A 12,106-nucleotide genomic window follows, 5' to 3' on the forward strand; every position below is an offset into this window, starting at 1 on the left:
CTCACTGATCTGAGTATCAGTGTCACTGAAACCTGCCAACCAAAGAGATGACTTTCTCTTCCCATATGCAGGCTCCTCACTTGGTAAACAATTTATATGACTGTGTGACAGTCTTACAGTCAGCCTAGGTCAAGATGAAGGGGCAATACACTCCCCAGGACTGGTTCTTCCCGAAGGGGAGTGACAGGGAAGACAGCAGAAGGGAATGCTGAGGAAAGTGCTTAGCCATGTAGAGAAATATTAGGTTGTAGTGAATTTCCTGAAGTGAATAGTTTTCATGTGAGAGTTCTGAAGGATCCAAAAACAGACCTACTAATACCTGTGTAACTATATTCCCTGTATATTACAAGTTCCTCTTACACTGGAGGGAGCTTGTGGGGGGGTAGCCATTTTGATCGCAGTACTTATCAAGTCTCTTTATAGCAACAGAGCAGCTAGAGACAGACCATGAAAAAATCAATCAATCATATTTATTGAGCACTTATTATGTGCAGAGTACTGTGCTATGTGCTTGGGAGAGCACAATATAACAGAATTTGCAGACACATTCCCCGCCCACAACGAGCTAGCACTGTGGATATTTTGACTTGAGCCCTGTGTGACAGAGTTGCCCCGTCGTCATCAGTTAGTATTGATTCAACAGTCCCTCTGATGTGTGGCCCAGTCCTAAGCACCGGCTCAGTTCACCCTCGAAGATGGAGCCAGCCAGATCCTCTGAAGCGTTAGCTGGAAAGACCAGACACAGCCAAGTAGCCGGAGAAAATCGTGGTGCTGGAGTGAATGATACCCCTGGAAACTGAGAGCTGTTTTTGGAAGAGTAAATTGAGTGGGCAGGGGAGGGCAGGGGAATCATTTATCCGGGCTTTCGGTTTTTGACAAAGCCCTCCCAAGGAGCTGTTAGAGAAACTTGGTAACCATGGAACAGGAGGGAGACTTGACAAGAGTGTGAAGAATTCCAGATGGAGCCGATTAAATGAGGCGGTTGGGTTCCACGATACTGAGGAGATTCTTAGCAAGTCAGTGTGAGGCAGCCTGTGTCTGGAAGACTGGACTTTCGGCTCGTCACCCCTGGGGCCGTGCAGTCGGTCGTAGCCTCGCTCTGGGGGTAGTGAAGGGGTTGGGTGTCCAGCTGTGATACCAGAAGGAAATAAGGTGTAAGGCTATCCTTAAGGAATTGGGGCTAATGGAAGGGATGTCATAGTACAAATGGATGGCATACCCTGCCTTTGAATAATGCATTCCATTTTGGTTGTCTCATCTAAAAAGATGGAAGGAGGGGGGGAAAATGGTCTGGAGAAAGGCAATGAAAATGATAAGTGCTGCTTAGATCCATAAAAGGCAGCGGCCTATAAATTAGAGTCATCCTATGAAGGCCAGCTCTCATATGAGAATCAGGAAACCTGAGAAGCAGTGAGAGCCAACAAGTTTGAAATAGATTAAAAAATATCTTGGTGGGCCCTAGAGGGCATTCTCAATCACTCAGTGGAATTTACTGAGCACTTATGGAGCACTGTATTAAGCACTTCGGAGAGTCCAAGGTCTGGAAGTGTTCCCTCAGTCCAACTGGGAAGCCCAGGCAGAAGCAGCAGTCAGGCTAGTCCCAGGTGCCCACAGGCAGAATATTTCCCAGCGGTTTGGAGGTTTATTTGGCTTTCCTTCCAGTCGCAAGTTGTCATCCTTTGTCATCATCATGAGACTTTCCCAAGGTCTCACAGCAGACGAGTGGCAGAGCCGGGTTGAGAACCCAGGTTTTGGGACTCCCAGGGCTGTGTTCTTTCCACTAGGACATGCCGATTCTTTTCTACCCATTTGGAGTGTGGCCAAGGGGAGGATGGTCTAGGCCCCCTCTCGCCTCAACTCCAACACTCCTCTGGAAGCATTCCCCTAAATCCTCCTCCATCACCTCTTTTACCTGGCTCTGGTCGTGCCCCTTAAGGTGTACGACTATTGCATTTGCAGCGCTGGCGGTTCTCTGGGGGAAGCTCTGTGGCAGAAGAAGATAGGGTCTGGGACTGCTAATTTTCATTGTACCTTGTTCAGTGGGTGACACCCTGTAGTGTGTTTGAATAATTGTGATGGCGATGGTAAAACTGGGCTTATGGCTTGGTTTTCTCACCCCTTCCTGATGAAGCCCAGCATTTCTTTGGCTGCTGTGGCATGTTGGGCCAGTGGAAGAGGGCCAGCGAAGGCCTGCCCTCTGGAAACCAGATTGGAAGATGGGCTGAGCTCCAACTCTCAGTTTGGGTAAAAAGCCCCTAACAATTGAAGTTTCTAATAATGCAACTCCACTCTTTTTCTCCACCCCTTGCCTCCATTGAGGCTGTTAAGATGCCTGGGGCATGTAATTCATAAGGACTTCCTGGGACTAAGAGATCCTGGCTGGTAGAGTGGTTTTTCAGGGGGTGCTTCCAAATCCCTTAGGGATGTGTTTTTCGACTGTTCTATTATCCATCTGAGAAACCGACTTTCTTCTCCTTTTGGGTCCAAATCGGAATTCTTGAGCACTTTTGCATGCCTGGCTTGGTTGTTGAGCTGCAGGAGGGAGGTTGGCCTGGGAGGTTAAGTCATGGTCGTCTATCTCGGCTTGCAGGTGGTGGTCCTGCCGCTCAGTAGTTTGCCTTTGGAGGCTTGAGGAATCTTTGGGTCCAGTGGGTCATAGTCTCCCAGACGTGCCCGGGACTGTGTGGCCACAGATGAGGGATTGAGATGTGGGTGTGCAGGAGAGGACCTCGTGGGATGGCATTTAGTTGGTGAGCTGGGATGAGAACCGTTGGGAAGCGTTTATCAGCGATGGATAAATCCCACTGTCCTGGCCAGATTGTAGCCTGGGTAATTACATGCTGTTTCCCTAGATTCCCCCTGCGGTGTTATTTGGGTACAGGGTTCTGAATCGTCCTCTGTGGCTGCTAAGCAGCTGCTGCTTTCCAACCCTAAGGTAGCATAGTTTCACGGGTGGGTGAACCAGTCCTCTCATGGGATGAGTCACATGGTTGGGGGATCCTTGGGGATAAGAAGACTCCAAAGTGCCAGTTAGCCCCGAAGGGATAATGACTTCTGGGGAAGAAGGCTGTGCCATTGATCTTCAGGGGCAGCCGCCCCTACTGTGAGAAAAAGTGAGAGCTGTGGAGTCCTCATCCCGGAAATGAGTAGTAGAAGAGAGCTAGGACATGCTGAACTAGCACTGAGCTCTGTAAACTGAGAGGAAATGACAGAGGACAGAAAAGGGTGCTCCTCTTGGTGTTAGTTTCAGCTGCTGAATGGAGCATGCCTACTTGGGGGAGGTGGGGGGCTTTTGTCCTTCCTGAGGAAGATTTTGACTCAGTGCATTTCTGACTACATAAATGGGCTCACTTTTAAAACTAGGCAAACTGAAAAGGAGTCTCTTCTCTCTTTTAACAGTCTGTGAACCCTTATATTGTGAAACTGTCGATAGTGGATGATGAAGCCACCCTCAATGTGAGTATATGGTTCTTTCTGCCCAGTTTTTCCTGCTCTAGTCTCTGAAGCCATCCCCTTGAAATTGTGCTGTGGAAATCTACAGTCTTGATTTCTCTTAGCCCCGCAGAGAGGGAAGTGGGTCTCTCTGTAAACCCTTAGATAGGAGGCTCCTTTCTATCAGTTGTCTCTTGAAATACACCACCCAAAGCTGAGGCTTTTGTAGAGAGGGCAGCAGGTGGGAAATGTGACCTTCATGATGAAAGGAGCTAAAACTTTGGGGTAGCCGACCTTTAGTGGGTGAAATTCGTGGCTATGGGAGTGTTTCCACTTTGAGGATTCCCCAGTGGACGAATCAGCAGCCAGTCCATTTGGGATCGCCCTTGGGGAAGTGAGACCCAGAAAGTGATGCAGTCTGATGCTTTCCTCTGAGGATGTGGGCCACAACACCCAGCATGTGTGAGGATTGTTGTCTAGGATGTAGAGCAGGGGACCAGGAATCCACAACTCATGGTTCAAATTAGAGACCTGAGTGAATATCCTCACTGGCACCATATCTGTCCCATATTTGTGTCAGATTCATTTCTTCCATGCAGCAGAGCTTATCCACACCTGACCCATGCCTGCATCCTAATAATAATTATCCAAGGCAGCCTGCAACTTTGCTCTGGGTACCTGCAGGTCAGGTAACATACCGATGTGCAGGTCTCTGACTCACCTTCCCCCTCTGTCCTTTTCCACAATTCTATGTACCGTTCTGAGTCCAAGCTGACAGGATGGAAGCTGGGTGGATAAACCCCCTTCCCCATATCAAAGAGCTGTTGATGTTCTTGGGAAAGTTGATTTCATGCAACAACAATAATAATAATAATAATAATGGTGGTATTTGAAAAATTCTTACTACGTGCCAATTACTGAACTAAGCGTACTGAACTAAGCATTGGGGTAGATAAATAATAATAATGGTGTTAATTGCTTACTATGTGCCAAGCACTGTTCTGAGCACTGGGGGAGATACAAGGTTATCAGGTTGTCCCAGGTGGGGTCAGTCAATCCCTGTTTTACAGATGAGGTAACTGAGGCACAGAGCAGTTAAGTGACTTTCCCAAAGTCACACAGCTGACGTGATGGAGCCGGGATTAGAACCCACGACCTCTGACTCTCAAGCCTGTGCTCTTTCCACTAGGCTGCTTCTCTAATATAACATACAGTATATGCAGATCAGACTCAGCCCCTGTCTCACACTGGCCTCCCAGTCTAAGGTGGAGGGAGAACTGGCATTTATTCCCCTTTATAAGATGAGGAAACTGAGGCACAGAGTGGTTAAGTGACTTGCTCAAGGTCACACAGCAGTCAAGTGGCAGAACTGGGATTAGAACCCACATCTCCTGATTCCCAGGGCTGCTGTCTTTCCACTAGGCTATGCCGTTTCTCAGCGACAAGGTGCTTTGGGGCAAGGCAAGTTAATGGACCCCTCAATCATTGCTTCTGCCCCTTCTCTTTCTCTTTCCTTGAGGCTTTATTACAAGATACCTATTCTCCATTTTCTGTCAAATGAAGCTTGTTTTCTCTGTTTTGGAAACATTTGAAGGGTTTAGTTTTTCAACGCGCCTAACTCAGTATGCACATCTAAAGTGGAAATATTTCCAGCGAAACTGCCAACCACCCGCTCTGTGTTGGCTGTCTTATCTCCTCCCTTGCTACTCTATTTTAATAATGCTGAGAGAATTGAGTGGAAATTGAGTTCTCCTGAAGAATCACCAACGAAAGTTACCTTAGGCTCATGGGGATTTCCCCACTATTTGGCATGTTCCCTGAGTATAGGCTTTTTAGGGGCAAGTTTGGGGGAGCATATTTTGGGCCCGGGATAGGTTAGCAGTACTGTGCTGGGTTTTCCCAAACTTCTAGACTTATGGCCCCAGTTGAAGGATGCTAACGATGATGCTGTCTTGTCTTCCTCCAGGGTAAGGGGCTTGTGATTGCTCAAGCTTTGTCCGAGTATAACAGGTAAGCCCACTTTCACAGTTGTGTTTTTGAATTTATTTTGAATTACTAGACTAGTAAACTTGGAGTGTGTTGGGATCTTGGAGAAGGGAGTTTTTTTTTGGCTTGTTCCCCACCAATTGTCAGTTGTGTGACTTTGGGCAAGTCACTTAACTTCTCTGTGCCTCACTTACCTCATCTGTAAAATGGGGATTAAGACTGTGAGCCCCCCGTGGGACAACCTGATCACCTTGTAACCTCTCCAGCGCTTAGAACAGTGCTTTGCACATAGTAAGTGCTTAATAATGCCATTATTATTATTATTATTGATAGGGCTCAGTATCAGGAATTTTTTTCACGGTTGTGTTTTAAGGTTATTGGCCAACCGTTTGTGTATTTACTACAAATCATTACAGCGTTGGAGATTTGTAGGAATCACAGTTACCGGTGTGGGGGCAAAAAGCAGCCTTTGGATTTGATGCCTGCCTGTTTTGAAGTGGCGTGACTTAGTGCTCTTGTAAACGTGAGAACTCTCATGTATGTGCCACAAAACAAGAAAAGAACATGGTAGCTCCTGCTTTTTAAATATCTTTTAAGATTGAAACAGGGAGGGGTGTTTTCTCTGTAGCCCAAACTGAACAGCAATTTTGAAAGTGTTTTTTTTCAGCTCTTGGGTTCTTGTTTGTGAAACTTTTAGTCTGCCCCTTCACTAGGACCAAAAGGGGACCTGCTCTTTGCTGAACAAAGTCTCAAGGAGCTTCCTGTCAATCCAGGAAATTTAACTTTCCCTTGGCCTCCTGCAGGATGTAGTTTTTTTGGGGTTTTTTACTAGCAGATATACCCCTTTCCTGAAAACATCTTACCCCTGATTTCCCTCCTCCCCTCTAAACACAAACTATCCAGAATTTTAGTATAGTATTCCTAAAATTGTTTCATGGAAGTAATTAAAATTATTGTCAAGGGCCAGCTCTTTCTGTACCATTTGTCTGTGGACTATATGAACATGAAGAGGGTAGATACCCTGGTAAGTACAGTGCTCAACAGGAATGTTAAATTCGAGTGAGCGACCTTCTTTCAAGTCATAAATGAAAGCTACTCCTTCCAAAATAAGCAGATATGAAATGTCATTCTAGGACAGACCAGTGGTCTGTCCAGATAAACATTCTGCTGCTGTTCCTCGGACATTCTTTGTTACCACGGTCAATAAGATGGTCGCCCTTCTTGATACCTATCCTCATGTTAATAATGATATATTATGTGACATGCCCTAACTTCCCCGCAGTGAAAATCTAAGTACATACTGAATCAATAAATACGATTGAATGAATGAATGAATCTACACAAGACCTTTTCCACTCTGAGCCTCCATCCTCAGTCAGTCAGTTATTGAGTGCTTACTGTGTGCAGAACACTGTACTAAGTGCATGGGAGAGTACACTATAGCAATATAACAAACACATTCCCTGCTCACAGTGAGCTTACAGTCTAGAGGACTCCACTCTCCATCCTGTCACTCTCCCGGATAGTCATGTCTGTGTGCTTTCACTCTCTCTCAAATGAACATAAGCAAAGCCATAATTAGAAAAGACCAAGGGCCATCCAGCCCAGGTTTCTACCTCTGACAAAGGCAGCTAGATGCCTGGAGGAACATCCTCTACTGGTTAGGCATGAGTCACAACCTTCGAGCCCTATATTTGCCTTGTATATCCATCTGGTAGCCCATTATAGATCTGTCATCCAAGAACCAATTCGAACCCGTGTTCATCCTGCTAATACTTTTGGCCACCACCACTTACAGTGTTAAAAAACCCATATGTTTACGTCGTAATCAAGCAAAGCAAGAGCACCCCGGAGAGTGTCAACTGATGCCCTTAAACATGGCTGTCCTTATAGCGTGTGAGGCTTGGGGCAACTCACTCAAGGTTGGGCCTTCAGTCAGGGAGAGACTTCTGGAAAGAGGGAGTGTGGAAATGGGAAAGTGGAGTGGGTTTAGCGTAGGGTGTGCAGGAGCCAAGGGAGCACTGTTGATTTGGTCCCGTGACTGCTCACATGTGCCACTCTTTGTGGCCACAGCTATCTGGAGTCCAGGTCGCCCCAAGGGATGGAGCTCCCGAGGCTCAGGGGCTCCGGAACAGTTCTCAATCACCTCTACCCACGGGACAACCCTGTCCTTCGACGCCTTTTCCCACAGTCGACTGCCTTGTCACCAAAACCCTCAGCTCCCCCAGGCAGGCGATGCATATTGTTAAGTTGAATCCTCTAGTTCTTTCCTCAGTTTCTCTTCCCGCCTACTTTTGCTGAGCAGGCATTTTGCCTTCCCTTCTCCGGTGGGGCCACACTTTCCTGGGACTCCGCCCCCTCTTCTCTTCCCGCAATAAAAACCTGTTATCTGGGCCGGTGGAGAAACTATTCCATTTCCTCATTTCTCAACTTAAAATGAAACCCAAGCCATTCCATGCCACTTCCTTTTCTCCCTAACTTTCATGAGAAGTGCTGATTATTATGCTCATTTTCTCAGGAGATTACTGCTCACTATGTTCCCTGCCCCCTGCACGTGTTCTTTATAGTGCCCAGGACAGTACACCTCATGGGCACTCAGATATTAATTAATCTAAATTGAATTCTCTTTTGTTCAGGCAATACAAAGACAAAGAAGAAGAACATCAGAGTGGCTTTTTTTCAGCCTTCACCAATATGGTAAACCCTACTTTTTAATGGTATTTGTTAAGCATTTATTATGTGCCAGTCTTTGTACCAAGTACTGGGGTAGATACAAGATCGTCAGGTTGAACACAGTCCATGTCCCACACGGGGTTCACAGTCTCAATCCTCGTTTTACAGGTGAGGTAACTGAGGCACAGGAAAGTTAAGTGGCTTGCTTAAGGTCCTATAGCAGACAGGTTGCAGAGCCAGAATTAGAACCCAGGTCCTCTGACTTCAATGCCCATGCTCTTTCCATAAGGCCATGCTACTTCTGTTTGTACTTTCTTGCCTCTCAGAAGCAGATCAAGACTGAACAGATGGCACGTAGGGCCTTCTCTCGCTAAGAATACAAGCAGTATTCTTAGTAATTGGAGAGGAGGTCTATCACTGCACGGGAGAGGCCAAAACCACCTTATGGGGTGGAGCTGGGTACCTCAGCCAATGATCCCCCAGGCAAAGCTTTTTTTTCGGGGATTCCTAGCCCCAGAGGTCAATCCAGATTGACCCAGGGTGGATAGTTATCCTGTTATGCCGCAGAATGCAGTCATTCCTATTGGTTCTGTTGGCGGAGGACCCCCCCCACAGAAAAACATTCCCCGAAGTTTGGCGAGCTAGACTTTCTAGGTATTGGAGAGAGCTGCTTCTGGAAGCCGACTGTGGGCAAATTATATTTTGGCATTTTGAAAGAATTCTTCTGGGGTCAGCTCCCAAATCATCTCTGGCCTGATGAGATGGGCAGCAGGCCTAGCTCTGCCCATCTTGGTGAAAGACCGGGCTGACCTCCCTGGGGAAACGCTTGGAGGGAGTGAGCTTCTCATGGGAGGGGCCAGCCTGTCCCAGAAGGGAAATCCTTTTCCTGCTGCTCTTTGTGAGGTTCCATCAGTAGTTCTCGGAAGTAGGTGGACATGGTGGTTATATGATGTTTTCTGAACAATTATAGCGCCTTGTGGTGGTACTTCCTAGTTGCCAAGCACTGGGGTAGGTAAAATAATAATCAGATCGGACAGAGCCTTGTGGTTTAGTGGCTCCTTGCCCTGCCACATCTCTGCTGTGTGACCTTGGGTGAGTCACTTTTCTTTGTGTCAGTAATCATTTTACCTCATCTGTAAAATGGGGAATTCAGTACCTATTCTCCTTCTTAGATTGTGAGCCCTGTGTGGCACAGGGAATGTGTGATCTGATCATCCTGTATCTTTCCCAGTGCTTAGAAAAGTGCTAGACACATAATAAGCACGTAATAATAATAATGATCATGATAATAATAATAACAGTGGTATTTATCATTGCTGCTATTATTCTTGTGCACCATCTCTGTCCCATATGTCACTCATGATCTAAGAAGTAGGGTGAGCAAATACCTTATTTCCAATTTACAGACGAGAAAACTGGGGCACAGTGACTTGCCTAAGGAAACAGCAGGCCGGCTTAGTACAGTGCTCTGCACACAGTAAGCGCTCAATAAATACGATTGAATGAATCTGGAACTGGAAGCTAGATCTTCTGTCTTCTACACCCATACTCTTTCCCCTGGCCTATGCTGCGGCCCGATCCCTGTACTTATAGTATTATTAGTAGTAATAGTATTTATTGAATGCTCACTGTGTACAATGCTCTGTACTTGAGCGCATGGGAAATACAAAACACCAGAAAACTTATTCCTTGCCCACAGGGCACTTGCCCTCTAATGGGGGAGACATAGAAAGCAATCAAAGGAAGGATCTGAATGAATAGTTGGGTTGCAACTGTGCATAAATGCTCAGGATGGGCATAAATAAGCACCTAAGTGCTGGAGAAGGCTGGTGGAGGCTTGGGGAAGGTTGGTAGGGGGTGGGTTTGAATGTGGGGAAACAGGACTGTCAGATTGATAGAGGGAGGGCTTTCCAGACAGGGAGGAAAGTGTGGATGAGGGGCCATGGCGGGTGAGGCCACAGCGAAGTGCTGTTAGCAAGTTTACTTGAGAAGGTTCACTGTGCTGAAGGTAGTACTGTCCAGAAAGGGGACGTTGGGCGTAAACCTGTGGTCAGGAGCAACCAGAAAGGCCAACAATATGGTGGAGTTAAGTGACTTGCCCAAGATCACAAAGCAGACAAGTGGTGGAGATGGGATTAGAACTCATGGCCTTCTGATCCCCAGGCATGTGCTCTGTCCACCAGGCCACGCTGCTGGTGGAGGTTCAGAGTGAGGTCACCAAGATGATCAGGGAGGTGGAGTATTCCAATAAGGATGCACCAAGAACGTTAGGATTGGGCAGCCTGGAAAGACAAAGGCTGAGTGATTGAAGTGAACCAAATTATGCAGGTTGAAGACTGGGTGGTCCTGAAATCACCATTCATCTAATCCTTAAAGACCACCACATGGCACATTCACTGAAGCCTGAAAGCAGGTAGCTTCAAAACAAACCAAAGAAAAACCTTTTCACCCGGAAGGTGGGACACCCATGCAGGATGTTAACTCAGGGGGTTGTGCAGGCAGAAAGCATCAAGAGATTCATGCCGAGTTGGACACCCTCAGTGAGGAGAGGTTCCTACTAAGTGTTTGGAGGGGAAAGTTTGGACTGGTAGAAGGTACCGTCCCAACAGGGAGATTGAGTCGCAAGGAGGGTAATGGCTACAGCTTTCGTCCGGGATTCTTGGTTGCCTCTATCAAGGACAGCACATTGAGTGGGTGGATCTGTAATCTTTAAACACTTTGATAGTCACCCCACCCTCAGCCTCACAGGACTGATGTTCATATCTGTAATTCATTTTAATAACTGCCTCCCCATCTGAACACTAAGCTCCTTGAGGGGCTGTGTCTCCACCTCTATTGCACTGTACTCCTCCAAGAGCACAGTACTCTGCACACAGTAGAGGAGCAGTGTGGCTTAGTGGATAGAGCAGGGGGCAGGGAGTCAGAAGGACCTGGGTTTCTAATCATGGCTCCACCACGCCTGCTCTGTGACCTTGGGCCAGCCACTTAACTTCTCTGTGCCTCAGTTACCTCATCTGTAAAATGGGGATTCAGAATATGAGCCCCATGTGGGACAGGGACTGTGTCCAACCTGATTAACTTGTATCTACTCCAGTGCTTGGCACATAATAAGTTCCTAACAAATGCCATGATTATTATTATCACTATTATTATTAAATGCTCAATAAATACCTCTGACTGATTGGACCACTGGATGGCATGGCTTATAGTAATAATAATAATAATGGGAGTTGTTAAGTGCTTTATACTCCCCTCCTCCAAGACCGTAGTACTCTGCACACAGTAGAGGAGCAGTGTGGCTTAGTGGATAGAGCAGGGGGCAGGGAGTCAGAAGGACCTGGGTTTCTAATCATGGCTCCACCACGCCTGCTCTGTGACCTTGGCCCAGCCACTTAACTTCTCTGGGCCTCAGTTACCTCATCTGTAAAATGGGGATTCAGAATATGAGCCCCATGTGGGACAGGGACTGTGTCCAACCTGATTAACTTGTATCTACTCCAGTGCTTGGCACATAATAAGTTCCTAACAAATGCCATGATTATTATTATCACTATTATTATTAAATGCTCAATAAATACCTCTGACTGATTGGACCACTGGATGGCATGGCTTATAGTAATAATAATAATAATAATGATGGGAGTTGTTAAGTGCTTTATACTCCCCTCCTCCAAGACCGTAGTACTCTGCACACAGTAGAGGAGCAGTGTGGCTTAGTGGATAGAGCAGGGGGCAGGGAGTCAGAAGGACCTGGGTTTCTAATCATGGCTCCACCACGTCTGCTCTGTGACCTTGGCCCAGCCACTTAACTTCTCTGGGCCTCAGTTACCTCATCTGTAAAATGGGGATTCAGAATATGAGCCCCATGTGGGACAGGGACTGTGTCCAACCTGATTAACTTGTATCTACTCCAGTGCTTGGCAAATAATAAGTTCCTAACAAATGCCATGATTATTATTATCATTATTATTATTATTAAATGCTCAATAAATACTGATTGGACCACTGGATGGCA

General features: G+C 46.6%; 1 protein-coding gene across 2 annotated transcripts in view; it reads left to right on the top strand.

The window, feature by feature from the left end:
- Positions 1 to 12,106, top strand: part of ARMH3 (armadillo like helical domain containing 3) — a 165,167-nt gene that overhangs the window by 30,467 nt on the left and 122,594 nt on the right. For both annotated transcript variants that reach the window (XM_038758263.1, XM_038758264.1), the window contains exons 9-11: positions 3,400 to 3,456; positions 5,399 to 5,442; positions 8,055 to 8,115. In XM_038758263.1, the coding sequence (XP_038614191.1) occupies positions 3,400 to 3,456; positions 5,399 to 5,442; positions 8,055 to 8,115 (162 nt within the window). The remainder of the gene's footprint in view (positions 1 to 3,399; positions 3,457 to 5,398; positions 5,443 to 8,054; positions 8,116 to 12,106) is intronic.

This window comes from Tachyglossus aculeatus, chromosome 16, assembly GCF_015852505.1.
Source record: "Tachyglossus aculeatus isolate mTacAcu1 chromosome 16, mTacAcu1.pri, whole genome shotgun sequence".
Lineage (NCBI taxonomy): Eukaryota > Metazoa > Chordata > Mammalia > Monotremata > Tachyglossidae > Tachyglossus > Tachyglossus aculeatus.